The 19191-nt window shown below is 45.4% G+C and overlaps 1 protein-coding gene across 6 annotated transcripts in view; it reads left to right on the top strand.

Annotated features, from left to right (window-relative positions):
• kiaa1217 (KIAA1217 ortholog) overlaps positions 1-17680 on the top strand; it is a 182318-nt gene extending 164638 nt beyond the window's left edge. For 4 of the 6 annotated variants that reach the window (XM_080752225.1, XM_080752223.1, XM_080752226.1 and 1 more), the window contains 9 exons: positions 3508-3638; positions 4025-4172; positions 5794-6283; positions 7588-7786; positions 8172-8482; positions 9150-9305; positions 9676-9801; positions 11799-11879; positions 12264-14643. In XM_080752225.1, the coding sequence (XP_080608351.1) occupies positions 3508-3638; positions 4025-4172; positions 5794-6283; positions 7588-7786; positions 8172-8482; positions 9150-9305; positions 9676-9801; positions 11799-11879; positions 12264-13955 (3334 nt within the window). In that variant the 3' untranslated portion in view covers positions 13956-14643. Of the gene's footprint in view, positions 1-3507; positions 3639-4024; positions 4173-5793; positions 6284-7587; positions 7787-8171; positions 8483-9149; positions 9306-9675; positions 9802-11798; positions 11880-12263; positions 14644-15725 lie in introns of those variants that run through there. The other 2 variants (XM_080752228.1, XM_080752224.1) reach the window with 2 other exon arrangements.
• Positions 17681-19191: the final 1511 nt, after the last annotated feature.

Here is a 19191-nt window from a genome sequence, read left to right as displayed (position 1 = left end):
ACAGATTGTGTGGAGTAATTATTTTCTGCCTGGCAAACAAATGTAATTCACTCGCCTCGGACCCTGCCAACAGGGAACGGTAATTGAATCCGTTTAATGCCGATGTTTAACAGGCAAGGTCAAAAGTGTTGTCTTGCTCGGCAGCGATAAACATATGCCCCCGATGAAAGCAGTGATGCACTGCAAAAGCGCGGAGTGTTCATTTGACTTGAGAGTGGAAACATGGACCCGCTTTTACACTCGGAGGTCAAATCAATGCTCCGGGCTTTGCAGCGCAGGAGCTCATTTCCCAGTTTACGACAGGAGGAGAAGAGAGAGCGTTGAGTGGGAGAGAGGTACGGGCACAAGACTGTGTGGACGGAGTTCTGTGTTGCCGTTGGTACCTCGCCAGTTTGTGAGTCAGCGAAACGCCAGTGCTTTAAAGAAGGCCCGGTTAATTAGGCTTGGCTTCAAGACGAAGTGGGGATGCAGTGTGTGTGTGAGGTACGGCCTCTCCAGAGAGGCCAAATCTGCCACCGCTTACGAGCTCTTAAATTACTGTAGCCACACCTGAAGCTAAAGACAGTGGAGTTTCTAACCTCTTAAGCCCTAGTTTTTTTCTTCACACCTTGTTGTGTGATGGTGTTACACAACGAATAGCTGACCTACAAGCTTACAACGCAGGAACCTTTCGGAATATTGTTGAACATTCTTTTAAATTTTTGCCTATCATGAGCACAATGTATATATCGTATATATCGTATATTAAGGTACTTGAAAGCCATACAGTACTTGAGTAAAACTAAACTACTACTACTGTAAGTCCACACGAGTCAGTGTTCAAGACGCTCAAATGTGTTTACTTAAAATGCACTTAAGTATAAAAAAATATGAGGTGTTAGAAGGTACAAGTACAACATGCTTTCCAAGCGTTCAAAGAAACAAAGGCACCCAGAAAGTTTTGAGTCTACTTGGTCCTTCACATCAAAGAGAGAATTACATTTTCATCTCTATCCACTTGCTTCTTTTTCAGAGGCCTTTTCTTTGAGTTGTGAGAAGAATTTGTCCATCATATTAAAGAGAGACTTCCACTTGTAGCTTTTATTACTAATTAAGTTTTTAATCACCTTTATCATCTAGGTACTTGAACATAAAACATAACACAAAAAGCTAATTCATCAAAACATTCAAGCACAGAAACCATGTCATTTCACCATGCCAGCAGTCCCACCTACTCCCTATTTTCTGAATTTCAGAATCAGATCCTGTGCAAAATAGGTTCGGCACCGGAATGATGCTATCAAGGATAAAAATACAGACAGGCACTAATAAGTGATCTTAACATGACGTAAATTAAAGGTTACTGTAGCTTCTGTCTTGCGGTGGGAGTATGTCTGAGCGGACATGTGATTCGTACACCTCCTTCTCATTAAGTCTGTGAAAATGAGTAATGAGTCACAAGCCTGTACAGGGATCCCATGGATTTGCATGTGAATGTCAGCAAGAGATGGTACAGGAACAAGCATTTTAAAAATGCTACAAAATGACCAAGTGTGGTCACTGGTCACCAGGTCGCTGCTGAAGTGTTGCACTAGCCCAGTGGTTCTCAAACTTGGGGTCGAGACGCCAAGTGGGGTCCCCAAATTATTTTGTGGGGTCCCCATATGGTTAGCTTAATGTCATTTTTTTTCTCACTCAATGGTAAACAAACCAACACACAGTATAAGTGTATACAGGGTATCTGCAAATTTAAAAAGTGACAATTGAAGGACTTTCAAGACCGTTTTAATACCAAACTGACCAAAATGTCAAATATTAAATAATTAAGAGGTGGACATTGTGAAAATAGCTGATCTACATGCTCACAACGCCTCGCAATGTGAGGCGTTGAGAGCATGTAGATCATGTAGATCATGTAGATCTGCTATTTTATCTTGTGTGGAACCGAGTCACATTAAATGTAATACCTACAATTCCAAGTGCTTGTCAGAATGGGGGTCCCCAGTTCAAGTATGTTTATTTTGGGGGTCACGGCCTAAAAAGGTTTGAGAACCCCTGCTCTAGCCACACTGCCTACAGTACATGTATATGAAAAGGAAGGTAGCCCAGGCAACAATAGAAGTGGAAATGGTGAAACAAAAACACGTGATTGATTGACACTTCACTGCGTCATTGGATTGCTGAAAAAGTCCAAGCCAGTTTGTTACTTGTATTTATAGTAGCCGGCCGTCACGTAGCAACGAGTTTGTGTCGCTTCATATCATATCGCTGGCTTCCGTCGAAATGGATTTGTCGCCGCTTGCTTTGTCGCCATAAAGTGTGAACGATGTAGCATAAGACACACCAGGAGTCACTCAAAGAAGTGCCCCCCCCCCCCCCCCCCCATGCCCTATCGTGTGTTGCATGGCTTTGGAAGACCCTGACTCTCCATAGAGCTTAAATATGCATCCGTTTTGTCTGTGGAGGTCTTGACTTAAAGGAAAATCTGCTTGCTTTGTTCTCATCTGGAATTTCCCATCATGATTCCTATGTCCAAGAGGCCCTGCCATAACAGTGTATTTGTCATTCTATGTGTTGCCTCTCCCAGTCCGGGTTAGGGGAGTCCAATAAAGGACCGTTTCTCAAGGGTACCTGTGCCACAATGAAGCACCATTTTAGTCCCTCTCATGCGATCCAGCACGGCACACAATGTTATCTCGGTCCACATTTCCCCTCGGAGTTGGCAGTTTCAGAAGCCATGGGGAGGCCTGTATATCAGCCTGTAGTGTTTTCTATGCGAGGAAGTGCTCTCGCACAAATAAGCCCCAGATTCAATGTTAACACAATTGTGGTTCTTGGGAAGCGGTCCAATCACGTCTACTCTAAGCTGTCTCGTACAGACAAAACATGCACGGTGAATTGGAAAAGTTTACATTTTCCTTTCACATTCTGCATAATGTTACGTATTATTTGATTTTCAATGTTTTCCTCTTTTTATTTATAGCTGATCGTACCTGTCCAGCTGTTCTCATGTCCTTCATTCTATGCATGTCGTTCCCCTGGATAACTGCGTTTGTTCTGCCCCCTAGTGTTTATAAAGAGTATAAGCCAAATATGCAACTATTATTGAAGCTGTATATTACTGTATAGACTTTTCTCTCTCTCTCTCTCTCTCTCTCTCTCTCTCTCTCTCTCTCTCTCTCTCTCTCTCTCTGTGTGTCTCTGTCTGTCTCTGTCTCTGTCTCTGTCTCTCTCTCTGTCTCTCTCTCTCTAATTCAATTCAAACAGCTTCACAAGTCTTACATCTCTGAAAGACCAGAGGTATAACAACAAATGGCAGCCAAATTGAAAAATAAATTCAGCTGTATTAGGGCAATGGGAATTAAGCACAGTTGATTCTGTATTATCTTTTTTTTTTTCTTTCCTTCGGTTCCTACCTGACAGCATTGACCCTTACAAATCTGTAAGTTTGAGAACCACTGAGCTACAGTATGTGGTGGATTTGACAATGGTTTGTTCACATAGTGTGGTCTCTCCGTGTCTCTGCAGTGACTTGGAGCAATTTGTGGACTCTCTGAAGAGGGACTCGGGTGGGACGGCCAGAGCGGTGACCCTGAAGGACGTGGAAGAAGGAGCCGTCACTCTGAGGAAGGTGGGAGAGTCTCTGGCGGGGCTCAAAGGTAAGACAACGCAGCAGTCAGATCATTCCTCAGATCATTGTACAACGTCTTTGCAAAAACTGTCTTGATTAGCGGAATTTGGCTGAGAGCTCAAGCTAACATTGGGTCAGACAGAACGGAGCATTTGGGGATTGACGTAATTTCCGGTTGCATCATGGGAATTGTAGTCCTTGGATCACGGATGTGGGGAGAGTGACAGTCTAGGCTAGGGTAAACCACCGGGAAAAGCTGTTTGGCGACTTTTTTAAAAACACAAATCGTGAAAGTGTGAGAACTACTGATTTAGAAGGCATTTTGTCGAATCAGCCTCAGGTCTTCATGTGTTAAATGGTTCTCTTATAAGTGAAAGCCATTCATCGATTGCATTTGCCCCCCGTGCATCACAGGAGAGTTTCCCACGCTGCAGACCAGGATGCGGGCGGTGCTGAGGGTGGAGGTGGAGGCGGTCAAGTTCCTGAAAGAGGAACCGCACAAACTGGACACCATGCTGAAGAGGGTCAAGAGCCTCACGGAGACACTCAGCAGCCTGAGAAGGTTAGACCAGCAGTGGACTCAGAAGTTAAAGGAGCATGCATGTATGGGACTGGAGGGGTTGGTCGGTTTTGTCAACTAAAACTATGAGGAAAAATGTTCGTCGGATACCTTTTTTCACTGACAAAAACTAAATAAAAAGTTACTAAGACTAAATATATTGACCATTTCGTCAGCAAATACAAACTAAACTAAAATGTTAAGGAGGGACTAGTGGAGAAGATATCCAGTAGAACTAAAAGACAAGTCATTTCATGTTTCGTTGCGCTCGGGTGTTGCACTTTGAAATTTGCCGATGCTGCAACGCGTTGTGAGCTTGTAGTTTGGCTATTTTCAGCATGCAATCAAGTGTAATACATTTTAGTCGACTAAATCAACTGTAGATTTAGTTGACTAAAACTAGACTAAATCTAAAACATTTCAGGTGACTAAAACCAAATTTAGATTTTATTCAAAAGACTATTACTAAAAGTAAATCTAAATTTGCAGCCAAAATCAACACTACTAGAGGTGTTGGTCGGTTCAATTTCCCGGAGCAGCAGGAAAACTCTGCTCCCTCGGGTACCCGTCATTGAAGTGCACTTGAGCAAGGCACTCAACCCCCAACTGCTCCGGTGGTCACGTTCCAGAGGCCAACAGTAATAAGACTGTGGTCGCACCGGGGCAGGCAGCTACCAGGTGTGAATGCGTGTAACTTGTACGAACGTGCAGCAGGGTGGCGCTGAAAAAGAACATTACGTCCGTGCTCGGCGTACATGCCCCGTATAAAAAAAAGCTAAAGAAAGGAGGGAGAAAAAAAGTGCCCGACACCATGTGTAACCCAATATAAATCAGGCGTGAGAGAGACAGAGACTGGAGCGAGACTGGAGCAGAAGCACTCTGTTCTTCAGAGCTTCTGTTCGTCAGAATGTGCGATGGGAGAGATTGCAGGGTTGATTACACTGGCAGGCAGGGATTCATCTCATCAGAGGGAGGGTCATTCAGCGTGGACAGAGGAGCGCGGCATCCGTCTTGATTCAGCGCCGTCGTCTCCAGCGAACCGAACCACTGAATTAATTCGGGAGAGAAAAAGCGCAGCACCTAATTTCCATTTAAATGTCAGTCACAGGCCGAGTGTCGTTGCCAGATTCCGCAAGAGAAATAAGCGACCAGGTCTACGAAAACGAGCCCAAAAGACATGACTATTATTAGGCCACATGAGGACTGGTATGAGGGTCTATGAAACAAAATATTTTTTAGATGGGGGGTGGGCTGGTGGACAAATCAAATACTTTAATTAATTTGGAGGTCCTTGAAATGAAAATGTGTGAGAACCACTTTTAATGACATTAGGAAACAAATAAATGAATACATTTAAGAATAAGTGAATACATTTCCCAAATAAGTGAAACAAGCCCCCCCCCCCAAAAAAAAACACACAACCATCAATATTTACAGAAAAACAACCCCAAAGTCACTTATAATAAGCAGACATGGTAACACTGGTCACGGAACCTTCACTCTCTCCCTTTCTTCTCCCCTCCCCTTTTCAACTTGTCCCCTCCCCCCAACCCCTTATTTAACATATTTAACCTGAACTTTTAACTAATTTCCTTCTATTTCTCCCCCTGGTTCCAATTCACAGGTGTGCTACTGAGATCAATCAGAAGGCGTCCGATCAGCCCACTAGTGTTTCATTAAAAGCGGCCCCGGTGGAAACTGGCCCTACGGTAGCATCAGAGCCTGGGCCTGTGCATGTGGTGGACGCAACCCCAGCCTCAGCCTCGGCCCAGCCCGAGCCACAGACCTCCACGCTCAGGTCAGAGGTGATGCCCTCCTCCCCGGTGGTCATCCATCACGTCCAGAGCTCCCCGGTCCACATGCAGCAGTCCCAGCAGTCCGCGGCCCTCACCACCCAGCCCAGCCCCCCGCTCACCCCCAGCCCCACGCAAGGTGCCAGCCCCTGCCCCGGCCCTGGCCAGAGCCAGAGCCAAGGCAGGGAATCGCCCAAAGCAGCTGCCTCGGATCCACCCAGCCCTGTCCGCAGCCCCATCAATAACGGCAGCCAGAGCCTGGTCATCGAAGAGCTCCAGAGCAGCCAAGGGAAGGGCAAAAGCCGAGCCATGTCCATAGAGGTATGCTCAGTCACCAGCTAGATTAGAACAGTGGTTCTCAACCTTTTCAGGCCGCGACCCCCAAAATTATCATATTTTAACTGGGGACCCCCCCCCCCCCACCCTGACGAGCACTAAGAGTTGAGGCATTACATTTTGTATAACACAGTTCTATTGTGAAAATAGCAGTCATACCCTCTATACACTTAAACTTCATGCTGGTTTGTTTACTGTTGAGCGAGAAAAACAATGTTGTACATTAAGTTAATCATCTGGGGAACCTTCAAAATAATTTGGGGACACCCTGGGGGTCCCGACCCACAGGTTGAGAACCACTGGATTAGAAGACATTGTGTCATATTTGAATGTAAATAGCCTAACTATAGACAGAGCAGTATGACTGTGCACAGCCCACGGTCTTCAGGCAGTAGCCTGCAGGCTGTTCCCGAGTCGAGGTTGAAGACAAAGAGTGCGTTTGGTTTCAGGGCTCCTTGTCAGCCCTGGAAGGATCTGCCTGAGGAGCTCTGGCTGTAAATCACGCGCTTCTTTCAAAATTGCTTCTTCATTTATGTATTTCTTATTCAGTTAACATTTGAATTTCAGCTGCGCTTGATTCCCTCAACAGGATTAGTTTTTTTTACACTGACTGCACTCGACAATTTATACTCTAATCCTGGGCTACTCAACTTTAGATGGCTATGGGGCCACTCAGCAAAATACAAAAAGTCCAAGGGCCGCAAGCTAAAAATGACAGCCCTAATTTGGATGTTTAGACAATGATTTTATAACACAATACAGACACATTTCCATCTATAACGCCAAACCTCGTTGAACAAAAAGATTGTCATGGAATGATCAATAATGAAATGATGATGTTTCTTCTTTTGGAACAAACAAGATAGCAAAAACGTCTTGTATAAAACAAGAGAAAATAGTTTCCTAATGAGAGGAAACTAGAGAAACTGAAATATGACATCAGAAGTTATTTATCCAGACTGAAAGTAGACAAAATATATTTTTATTGTTATGACCATGACAGGCCGCATAGACATGCTGCAGGGACCACATGCGGCCCGTGGGCCGCAGGTTGAATAGCGCTGCTCTAATCTATAGGTCAAGCCTTTTTTATCATGTTGTTATTCTGTTCACTGATATTAGTCTCCACTTTTATGTAAAGCACTCTGAAGGTGTAGGTGATGTGTGCTACATACATAAATAAACATTCTTATTATAGGTTAAAAATGTCCCCATATTGTTCATATTTCTTTCTCTCTCTATCTCTTTGCTCGTCTTTAATTGTCTCTTTCCTCCTCTAAACCCGATAGGCGGCAGAAAGGGAGTGGGAGGAGAAGAGGCAGAACATGGGTCATTATGACGGGAAGGAGTTTGCAAAGATCCTCCAGGAGGCCCAGGTCAACATGATGAAGGGCATTCCCAGTCTAGACATGGAGGAGAAGTCAACAGCGCCTCCTGCTGCCACGGGGGACCAGACAGACTCTCCAAACCCTGTGGAGACGGCGTCAGGTAGACATCTGCACACAGTCCCAGTCACTGCTAATTAACCACATTCACATGACAGCCATTCACATGACAGCCACTTTGTCTGTTGTGTCATACTTTGTCATAAAGCCCCTGATACATAAAAAAATTAAAATGGACTTCCTAAAATAAATTCATGCCTGTTGATAAGGTATGGCTTCATGACTGGTGTCTTGCTAGCGTGAAGGCACAAAAAGATTAATCCAATGACACTGCCAATGGCCATACCCAATTGACGCCTCTGGTCGTTGCTGGTTGATATTGATGAAAACATTGCTACGTGTATCAGGGGCTTAAGAGAACAATGCAACAAGGCTCTTTGTAAAACCTTTGGTTCATGTATGCCTCTGTTTATTATTTCACCAAAAAGACGAGCCACAGCCTTCGCCTACCACAGAGAAACCAGCCAAGCCGGTACCAGAGAAGGCCCCTAAACCTGTGCTGGAGAAGCCAGCCAAGCCCATCCTGGAGAGGCCCACCAAGGCTTGTGCCGAACGCACCACCGCCACCAAGCCAGCAGTGTCCAGTGAAAAGGTCGCCAAGCTGGGATCGGAGAAAGCCAGCAAGTCCCCTCCACCACCCCCGCCCAGGAAGACCTACCCCAGCTCTAGCTCTGGCATGACCACTACACGCTCCGGTGAGGTTGTCTACACCAGCAGAAAGGACTCTCTCTCAGCTCAGGTTAGTCATGTCACATACTGTATATTTGTGTATAGGGAAAACTCCCAAGAAAAACTAAATCGGCACAATATCCATTTACATAACTAACAAAAGTCTGCTTGGTGGTCTGCCGCTGGTTGACCAATCTGTCTCTGTTGACTAGTCGATGCGGTCAAACCACATCTGTAGCTCAGGATCGTTTGTACCACACTATTGGTCAAATGTAAAAGGATTAAATATAACAAACATATATTTAGAAATACTGTAAAACTGGAGTATAATGTTACTGTACTTGGAGAAGAAGGATACATTTTGTGCAATTGGGCAGTTTTTAGAGAAGAGTTTGTGAAACTTGTGACTGACTAAACATGGAACCTTGAATGACATTGTGTTGATAGGGATATTGAACAGAAATCTAAACTTGCCACAATTTACCCTGGAATTGACGACAAGTGCGATAGATGCGCCTTATCACCGGCAACTCACACTCATATGTTCTGGTCCTGTCCCAGATTGGTACACTTTTGGACTGAAATCTTTGAAGTGCTATCTGAGGTATTCTCGGTTCATTTGGAGCCCTCTCCCCATATTGCCATTTTTGGAGTACCGACAGATTTTCAAATCTTGACCACAAAGAGATATTGAACAGGCCTGTCTCCTTTGAACGTCTATCCATTCTTTCACGCAGGAGGGAGAAGAGGAGGGCCCACCTCCGTCTCCCCAATCCAAGCCTGCCATGGCGCCCCCAGAGACACTGCCCAAGTCTCCCACACCGCCACCTGTCACCGCTTCTGCTGTTACAGAGGAGGAGGACGAAGGGGACAAGATCATGGCAGAACTCCAGGTTAGAGGCACAACAACTCACAAGATAATTATGCTCTCTCTCTCTCTCTCTCTCTCTCTCTCTCTCTCTCTCTATCTAGCTCTCTCGTGCGCGCACACACACGCACACACATGCACAAACATACAGTCAATCCAGGTAAGGCTGTAAATATATTATTGTGTGTACTGTACTCCTGTGGTGGATGGAGGATTCCTGGCAGAAAATGGTCGCTAACAGTTGGCGAAGTTACAAATAAACGTAATGATGTCCGTCACGGATAACAAATAAATGCCACAGATGTGGTGTTAAAGGACGTTGGTCAGGATGCTGAGTTCCCCAACCCCCCTGAATCCTCGCCCCAATTCCCTGACCTTTCTTCCTCGCTCTTCAGGTCTTCCAGAAGTGCTCAGTTAAGGATGTAGGGGTGAAAAATGTGGCGGACCCCGCCGCCACTCGCATTGAACCACAAATACGAGAGCTAAGACCGGGGGCTTTGTTGCCCCTCAAAGAGAAAAAGGTAAAAGATGTGTGTCGCCGCCCGGCTGTCCACCTAACCTGCCTGCTTCTGCCGACTGTGTGAACCAATCGATGGCCGACCTCCTTAACCCTCCTGCAAATTGTTTCCCCTGCTTTTTGGCTCGAGAGAAACCTGTAACAGCTGGCTCCTTCAGACAGCTCCCTGTCTCTCCCCCGCCTCCTTCTCCTTCCCCTCTCTCTCTATTCCGCTGGAAGTCACAGCTTCTGTATTGTTTCAGGATTAAGTCTGCATACAAAATTTGGTTTGCATTTTACCACGAAAGGTCTGAAAAGATGCTCTGTCTTTTGTGTGTACGGAACAAACGATGCAGCTGATTGAATTATTGCTTGTTATTTTTTTTTTATTATTATTATTTTCTTCCACCCAGAATAATAAACTACTCACGCGCTGTACTCCACAGGCAATTCAATCGTCTTCTGTGTTTCTTTGTAAACCGACTTCTCAGCTTGAGAATACCTCTGGATTAATTGGCTATTGGGTGAAAGCATATTGTATTGTATTGGACACAACCTGTTTTTGCAGACTTGGTTCACTGTACTGTAGGTCACTCTGACCCCCTTGCATGCTCTTGGCCCTCACCTTTACATTCTCTGGGGAACTATTCTTCTGTTTTATTCCTGCGTCTTTGCACAACTTTCCCTGGATTGGCTTATTCACTTTCCTACCTTTAGTATTTACCTATCACACTGCTGTAAATTTCACATATTTTACTATCCAAATAAGGGAAGTGTGAGTATGATTCCTGATCTCCCATTGACTGATCATCACAGTAATGTGGCAAATTGAATTTGTATGTCATCACATGGCCCCTATTTTCAACTATGTGTGACGTATTTAACGTGCTCAATGTGCTCAGTAACACTTCAGTTTTTTCAGTTGAAAATACACATGTATCAATGAAAATACCACTCTTTTTTAAACAATACTCTAGCTTGGCGGGTCGTTCCAACGAACGCAACCGGCCGTGCTTGTGGGTGGGAGGAAAGTGGGCGCGGAGGGTGACCTCTGTCGCGGCAATAATCACTCCTACAGGACTCCTGTGGAGCAGGGAGCACAACTGGGAAGAATAGCGTGTTCCTCCACGCGTAGCGTATCTCTCCCGGTGAAACTCCTCGCTGTCAGGGGGAAAGAAGCAGCTGGTGATGTCACATGTCTCAGAGGATGCATGTGGTTGTCTACTGCGCCCTCTAGTGAAAATAAATGAAATCTGCCATCAGTGGTGGAAAAAGTACTAATCTGTTTTACTAAAAGTATCAATACTGCAACTTAGAAATACTCTGTTACAAGTAAAAGTCCAGAATTCAAAATGTACTTGAATAAAAGTATGAAAGTATTGGCATCAAAATGTACTTAAAGTGCCAAAAGTAAAAGTGCACAATATTTGAAAATAGCTGATCTGCAAGCTCACAACGTGACGCGTTGAGGTACAAATACCTCAAAATTGTACTTAAGTACAGTACTTAAGTAAAATGTACATTTACACCACTGACTGCTAAGCTGTCCCCAACTTTAGGGAATTGGGAATTGGCATAATGTCTAAATTGGGAGAAAAAGTGAAATGAGTCCCACACTATTTGTCTCATGTTTTATTTAGCTAAACAAATTCTTTATTCTTTATTTTCTCTGTTCAGTTAGTATTAAGTGAGAATCTATTGTGTAATACTGTATTTCTTGCAGGAGCAAAACAATGTAATGGATAAGCAGATTAGTTTCTCCTGAATAATTTACAATTCAATTGTCCCTGCATGTGTACAGTATATATCACATAAATGTAATATTACTTGAAGCTGTAGACAATCAAAGCAAATAAAACCGAGAAGCACATTCACTTTGCTGAGAGATGCCATGTGATCACTTGTAGAAACGTATTGGCCAACATAATGTTGACACCACAAAACATGTGAGTGATATTGAATCAAATAGCGTCCCTGCCCAGCCAATGCACAATAATATTGTTCCCTTAAACACTGTCCTAGCAGAGCTCAGAGCCCAGTCGAGAAGATAAAGAGCCAAACATAGATGAAAATGGCAACACTACGGTCCGACAGAGCCAGGGGGTATGTATGACACTTAGTTTACACTCTCTTATATGTTTCATTTGCTAAATAAATATTTTTCTGACCATATCGTCACTGTCGGGCGGAAACCTCGTATCTCCAAGTTTCAAATTTGTATGTTTTTTCGCAAAGTAAAGCACTGCTTCATCATACGACCGTCGCACAAAAGTAGTGAAAACAGCAGATTGTAGATCGGCTGTTTTCACTAGTTTAAATCATTTTTAAAATGATAAATGCAAAACAAACGGTTTTGGACATACAAGGTTTTCACCCGACAACGACGATATAAAAGTTTGTATCAGACAGTCCAACATTAATTTGTATGCCTGTGCTGTGGCTTACCAGGCTTCTAAATGAAACCTCTTGTCTTTGCCATGTCTGCAGGTCATATACTATGTGACAGGACAGATTTCCAAAGACCAACCACCACCACCACCGCCAGGAACGGAGGAAACTCCCGAGCGCCGAGAGCCCACACTGCCCCCATCACAGGTGTCAAATGTCAATGCTAATGACAATTCCCCAGGCCAGCAACAGCCACTGTCTGACCCACCAGTTTCTCCCCCACCGGTGTCGCCTCCACCCATATCGCCTCCGCCCATATCCCCCAAGCCTGTGGGTCTGAACGGCTTCAAACTGCCTAGAAAGCACATGAAACGTTCGCAGTCCACGAAGACCAGCGCGGAAGCGCCGGGGGCGAATACGATCCTTAATCATATTAACGCAGAAAAGAAATGGGAGACCTCGGTCACCCAAGAGCACATTTCTTCTAGTAAGAGTGTAGTAACTGAGAAGGTGTCAATCTCAACCACTGGCACCCTAAGAGAGGCACCAAAGAGTGTTGTCCCTCCACCAGAAGAGGCCTCTTGTGATGGCGGCGACCAGGCCAGAGGTCATTTTGAGATGGGCGATGAGGACGCCGGTCTCAGTGCCGACCTCCCCGGAGAAGAGGCTCCTCCCCCGCCCGACAACATAGCCTTCATGATCACGAACACCAAGGTCCAGGCGCTGTCCTGCGGGGAATACCAGGAACTGGTCAACGCAAAGAAAGGCAGCGTCCAAACGGTCACCGTAGGTAACAGGGGCAACGCCACGGGAAACGCCGTCATCGATCCCTCCGCTCCGCCGGACCGCGGCTTCAATAGGAGGCCGGTTATTATCATCTTCGACGAGCCTATGGATATTCGCTCCGCCTACAAGCGCTTGTCCACCATCTTCGAGAGCGAGGAGGAGCTGGAGAGGATGCTCGCGGAGGAGCGCATCGAGGAGGAGAGCGAAGAGTCGGACACGGAGAGGAGCGGCGGCACGCAGGTAATGGTCGGAGGGCCCAAGGGGGGAGACGACGGGTCCGCGAAGGCTGTGGGTCGTCGGGCCGCCGCGGATCGCAATAGCTTGTCGTCGTCGTCGTCCTCCTCGTCCGTGTCGGAGCTGACGGAAGGCGGGGCGAACTCAGAGACGACTGGTGACGCCAAGCAGGATGGTAAGAAGAAGTTCAAGTTCAAGTTCCCGAAGAAGCAGCTGGCGGCGCTGTCGCAGGCAATCCGTGCGGGCACCAAGTCTGGCAAGAAGACCCTGCAAGTGGTGGTGTACGAGGACGAGGAGGAGTCTGATGGAACCGTCAGGCAACACAAAGAAGCGAAAAGGTTTGAGATTGTTCGCTCGAAATCCCTGTCGGCCCCAGGCTCGGCTCCGGCGAAAAGGGACAATTCTGACTCCCTGTACAGGACGGACGAAATCAGGAAGAACACGTACAAGACACTGGACAGCCTAGAGCAGACCATCAAGCAGCTGGAGACCACGATCAGTGAGATGGGGCCGTGCTCCCAACAGGAACCACACGCGTGCGTCGTGGAGGAGATTAAAGCCGGGAACGATAATGCTTCCGAGGGAGTGGGCTTGAAGAGGTCCCTGTCTCTCCCTTCCTCCAAAAGCGCCGGCTCGAAGATCTGTCTTCCCAGTAAAAGCTCATTGCGGAAGAAGTCCAAGCCGCAGCTCCTCCCTCGTCCTGTAGTCATACCCACCACCACCACCAGTACCCCCAGTCCTCCCAGCAGCATCCAACAGGTCTCTCTCTAGCTCTTGTTGCTTCGGAAAGGCTTTGGGTTCCTATTTGTTTTTGTACTCTTCCAACCCCTTCCTTCACTCCATCTCTAACAACTTGAGTTTACAAAATCATTAATCCACTCCACAGGTGCTTGGAAATGTCGGAATATATGTCCACCTTGGCGTTCTCCCTCTGTGAAATCATGGTTGACAAGACATGATTGGGGAGTGGCATTTTCATGGGTTCCTGCTTAGCGTCTCTCTTCCTTCAATTTACTCTTAACTGGGGGTTTCAGCGTGTGGCTCTTAATCACAGAATGACACTTCCATGTTGATTACACTTCATTATGTCTGGTTCTCGACTGCATGTACAGTACACAGTGTATTTTTTGGTCCCAGGGGGTGCATGTTCTTTCACTGTTGTTGATGAAATAATACGGTCAAACTGTTGTGCAGGTTTTCGCCTGTTAGTGCCTTGATTTTCATACTTCCTATGTGGTGTTCTTTTATTTTTTATTCCCCTTTCCTTTCTTTTGTTTTATTTCTTGTTTTTGTTTTTCCGTTTGGATCCTCCTGCAGAACGCCAGTGTCGCTTCTCCTACTAGTCGGATGCCCGTCCCGTTGTCTGCGAAGTCCAGGCAGTCGCCGGGTACGACTGACAAAGCAGGAAAACCGCAAAAGCTACAGGACGCTCAGAGGCAGTTCCGACAGGTAGTTTTACTGTAGGGCCTTACAGAGGAAACACACTCACCAGGAGTTAGAAAAACAAGACGTGTTGTGTTTATAAGGGTGAAAAAAAGACAACCAAAGCTGTGAGATTTGAAGTGTTTTGAGAAAAAAAGAAAATGGGCCCCAGGTAGCCATTGTGGATCTGTTATTGTTTCTCTCGAGTCTGCACTGACTGGAAGGCATGTTTGACTCTTGACTGTTACCACCATAACATCACCGTACTGTTTGCTTCTGCATGTCCACACTGTTCATGGCTTTCACTGTGTTGGTGACTTACTGGAAGGAGAAAAAAAAAGAAACAAAGTGGAAAAATGGCAAAGAAAAGAGAATTCTCTTCTTGTCACCGACTGCGTTGTCATCGCATCTCCGGTTCCCACCACAGATGAGTTCCTAATCAGTGTTGCCAAACCCTAGGATGCTTTTTGGCTCTATTAAAATCTCAATTTATTGGGCTACGCTTCCCCTTTTCTCAGAATGCACCCCTATGCTCTAAGACAAAGAAATAACCCTCACCTTTTTTTAAGTCTTTCCTTTCCTAAGAGACTTCCCCACCAACTCAACTCACCCCCTTGCACCCAGCCTATGTTTGTGGAGGGTTGGCTCAGCTGGCCATAGATATGCACCTTCGTTTCTCACTACTCAATTTCCCGTCTCTTAATTCGTACTCGCCCTGTACACCTCCTGCACACTGCCCTCTGAATTCTCATCCACAGCATTTGGACAAAGCCTGACAGTCCCTCTAACATGGGCCGTCTTCACAGACGCCCCTCACTCCCCTCATTCATTTCTGTCCTCTTATCTATGCACTGTCCTGTCCTCTTCTCTGCCTCTTAGTAACATTTCTCAGTAAGGTTTCTCACCTCGAGTAACCCAGTAAACAGTAGATGTAGCAGTTTTAAGCTTTTTTGTGTCTTTTAGTTGTCATAGTAATATTTGTGTTTGTGTAGCCATGTTCCTATACGTCTATAACTTTAGAAATTAACGATTGTCTCGCCTTTTTTGTATGTGTTGTTCCATTTGACCCATCCCTTTTTTTGACGACCAGTATCTTGTTCTTGGCATCTCTGTTTGCAGGCTAACGGAAGTGCTAAAAGAGTTGGAGGGGATCATAAAACCACTTCCCCTACTATACCCGCCTCTAAAATCCCTGCTTTTTATACTAGCTCCAGTAAAGGCAGCTCCCAGCCTGCTCAGAACTCAGACGCTACTAACTCCATTAACCCTTCCTTCTCCTCATCTCCCTCTCCCTCTCCCTCCTCCTCTGCTACCAAGTCCTCCTCCCTCCCGTCTCCCTACGCACCTCGCTCTGTGTCCTCCCACATCCCCTCCCTCTCTAACGGTTCCCTTAAACTACCCACGCCCTCACATCAGCACACAGGTAAAACTCTCTCGTTCTCCTCGCAGACTCAAAATGGTCGAGCGCACTCCTCCTCCTCCTCCTCCTCCTCCTTCTCCTCCTCCTCCTCTTCCTCCCCCTCCCCTCTGTCGCCCACCCCTTTGGGCCCAGGTGGGAAGAGCATCCGCACCATACACACTCCCAGCTTCACCAGCTACAGGCCTCACAACGGCGCCGGCGGCGGCAAATCCTGCATCCCAACAGCCACCGCGGCTAAGGACACCATCTAAGCCCCCCTCCCCTATGTTTAGCCCCTCGGGGGCTGCTCTTGTGGCAGGTAGACTTGGGTTCCATGTCTTTTTTTTTTTGGTTTGTTCCATTGAATTTTCCTTATTGTTGCATTCATTCTTTCCCTCTTTCGTTCGATATTTGTTGTAAAAAAGCATTAAGAGATGCTCCCCCCCAACCAACGCACATACATACAGATTACAGACACATCCACGCACATACACACACGCACGCACGCTCACACGCAAATGTTTTTATTTGACACTGTCACTCTGGCATCCTCACACCCATGCTTTTTACTTTTGTTGAGCTGTGTTTTCCCATTTCAGATTATATTAACTTGAAATATGACTATTTCTTAAATGTGTATCAGATGTACAGTAAATAATTTGGAGGAAAAAATAAGAACCAACTAAAAGTGATTTAGTTTTACTACTTTGCTGTTGAAGTGGTGGGCTCTCATTATTTGAGACTCGAGTGGTGTTGAAAATATATTTTTCTTTCAGTATCTATGAATAGAAAATAATAGAGTTGATGTACAATCACAAAGATCATGTAAAAAAAATGGTGTGTTTTATTTTTCAAAACAGAGACTGGATATTCATAGTATATTTTAAACTTCTTATATTTCTTGTTTGTCAGACCCACAACCCAGCCCTTGTAAATGCCTTTAATGAATGTATACATGACGTATACAGTCGGTTAAAGTGGAACTGCATTGACTTTTTGTCTTGTCAAGAATGTTTCTCATACTTATCCACATAACACTGCCAATTTATTTTACAGATAATGTAAAACTGGTATCATCATGAGTAACACAAGTTCTCATTTTTAGTGTGCCTATTTGCCAAAGTTGTTGCTAATTTGTCACTTCTATTCAATTGACCATATTCACACGGCGGCCATTTTGCTCTTACGTCATACCCTGCGAGGATTTCCGAACCAGCAGGGTGCCTCAAAATGGCCACCATGTGGATGTGGTCGATGGCAGGGATATGGGAGAATTGTACATGCACTCTCTGGGTGTGACGGCTGAAGTAGTGGCCTCGGTAGCTTTACTGGAGGTCTTCGTTTGTTAAGTTAACATGTATTGTTGTCTAAATACAAACAAAAGCAAAGGTTATTCAATTGTTCTACCACATGTACTTGTACATAGATGCTTCTAATAAGAATTTGAGTAGTTTTGTTAACACCAAAGTTTATTTGTATGCATGCCTTTCCAGTACTTTAGGAGAGTGTTGTAAAAGAAGAATTATGTTTGCACAGATAGTTTGTAAATATTTTGTTTCCTGTCTTTTCTTTTGTCTTTTTGTAAAGCTTTAAACCATACTACATAAAAGCAATGTGGTAAAAGAAAGAGCTGTGTTGGAATAGCAACAATAAAGATCTGCATGCTTGTAATGCATTCAGCTTGGATTGTCTATTTTTGTCAGTCATTATGACCGTTGAGAACATTTATTCAAAGGAAAGTTCATTTCTTAAAGGGGGCCTGTCACCTAAAGGGTTACTGTCACTTTAAGAATCATCTTAAAAAAACAAGTTAATATTTTTATGATGTCATTGTGGGGATGCGCAATCATAAGCCAATCAAATTAATTGTCTGTATATCCTGACTGTATGACTACTAACTGTACTGGTGGTCAGCTGTTGATGGGGGGCGAGGGGCAGATTACACACATGTGACATGAGCTTCAGACTGTTTCTGACCGTTTTCAGAGAAGCTCATGTCCCAGTGCAATCTGCCCCTCAACCCCTTTAGGTGACAGAAACAGCAAAACAGGTATCTGTCACATTCAGGTTTACTGTAGGCTACTCCAGACCAACCACATGAGCTACAGAAGTGGTTCTCAAACTTTTCAGCTCGAGACCCAAAAGATACATTTAGCATATGAATGAAAGCCGCGCTAACTTTTTAACTACTGTATTCATGGGTTTCATTTTTAGTCCTACACAGCCATGTTGAGGACCAGCACAGGTGTTTCAATTTGTCTGATTGGCATAGAACTAATGTTCTACGCCAATCAGAACACCTGTGTTGTGTTCAGCATAACAGGGGTGCTGGGGAGGCTCCCCTGAAAGCGCTATAGTAAAATACAGACAGGAGGTCCCCTCGGGGACCTTTCAAACGAGCGTCACCACAGAAATGTATGCTATGAAACTGTAGCCGCTCGCGGTAAAGAGACAAGAGACGGTCAATCGCCTCCTTCGTTCTCCATATGGTGATTTCAGATCATTCACCAGCCCGGCCAACCCCTCTAAGGCCTTAGAGGTGCCTCTAAGGGACCTAGAGGAAAGAGTTAGTATCACGGACCTAACCTGGTCACCACCGATGGTGCGCACTTGTTATGCCACTCACGACGGTTAATTACAGTCCAAAGTTTCACGTGAATAACCTGCCCTACTCCCCCAACTAGATACATGTAAAAGTGCAAGGTCTCTGCTGATCCAAAACGCAATAATATAATAAGCAGAACATAATCAATGGTAGAGAGACTCATAAGTGCATCACCCAAAAGAAGAGCGACCCTAATGCAGTGGAGATAAGGATGTGACTTGGATAAATGCAAACATCATTATTCAGCATTTTCTGCAAAGCGTGGTTTCTCGGTTTTACAGAAGAGCGGTACATATGGAAACCACAAGAATGGGTACATGCATATACGGCGAGGCGCACATAGGGCTAATTTTAAAACGTGGTGTAGAGGTGCGAAAGTGCACATGGGTATGAGGGAGTGTGTGCGTGCGTGCGTGCGTGTGTGCGTGCGTGCGTGTGCATGCGTGCGTGCGTGTGTGTGTGTGTGTGTGTGTGTGAGTGTGTGTGTGTGTGTGCGCGCGTGCGTGTGTGCAGGTATGCTTGTGTGCCTATTCAGCCCTCTTCCACTCTCGCAAAAACCTAACCTCTGTCACCACCACAGC

The sequence above is a fragment of the Nannobrachium achirus genome (genome assembly GCF_963921795.1).
Source record: "Nannobrachium achirus genome assembly, chromosome: 21".
Taxonomy (NCBI): domain Eukaryota; kingdom Metazoa; phylum Chordata; class Actinopteri; order Myctophiformes; family Myctophidae; genus Nannobrachium; species Nannobrachium achirus.
This window is presented reverse-complemented; position numbering and strand designations above follow the sequence as displayed.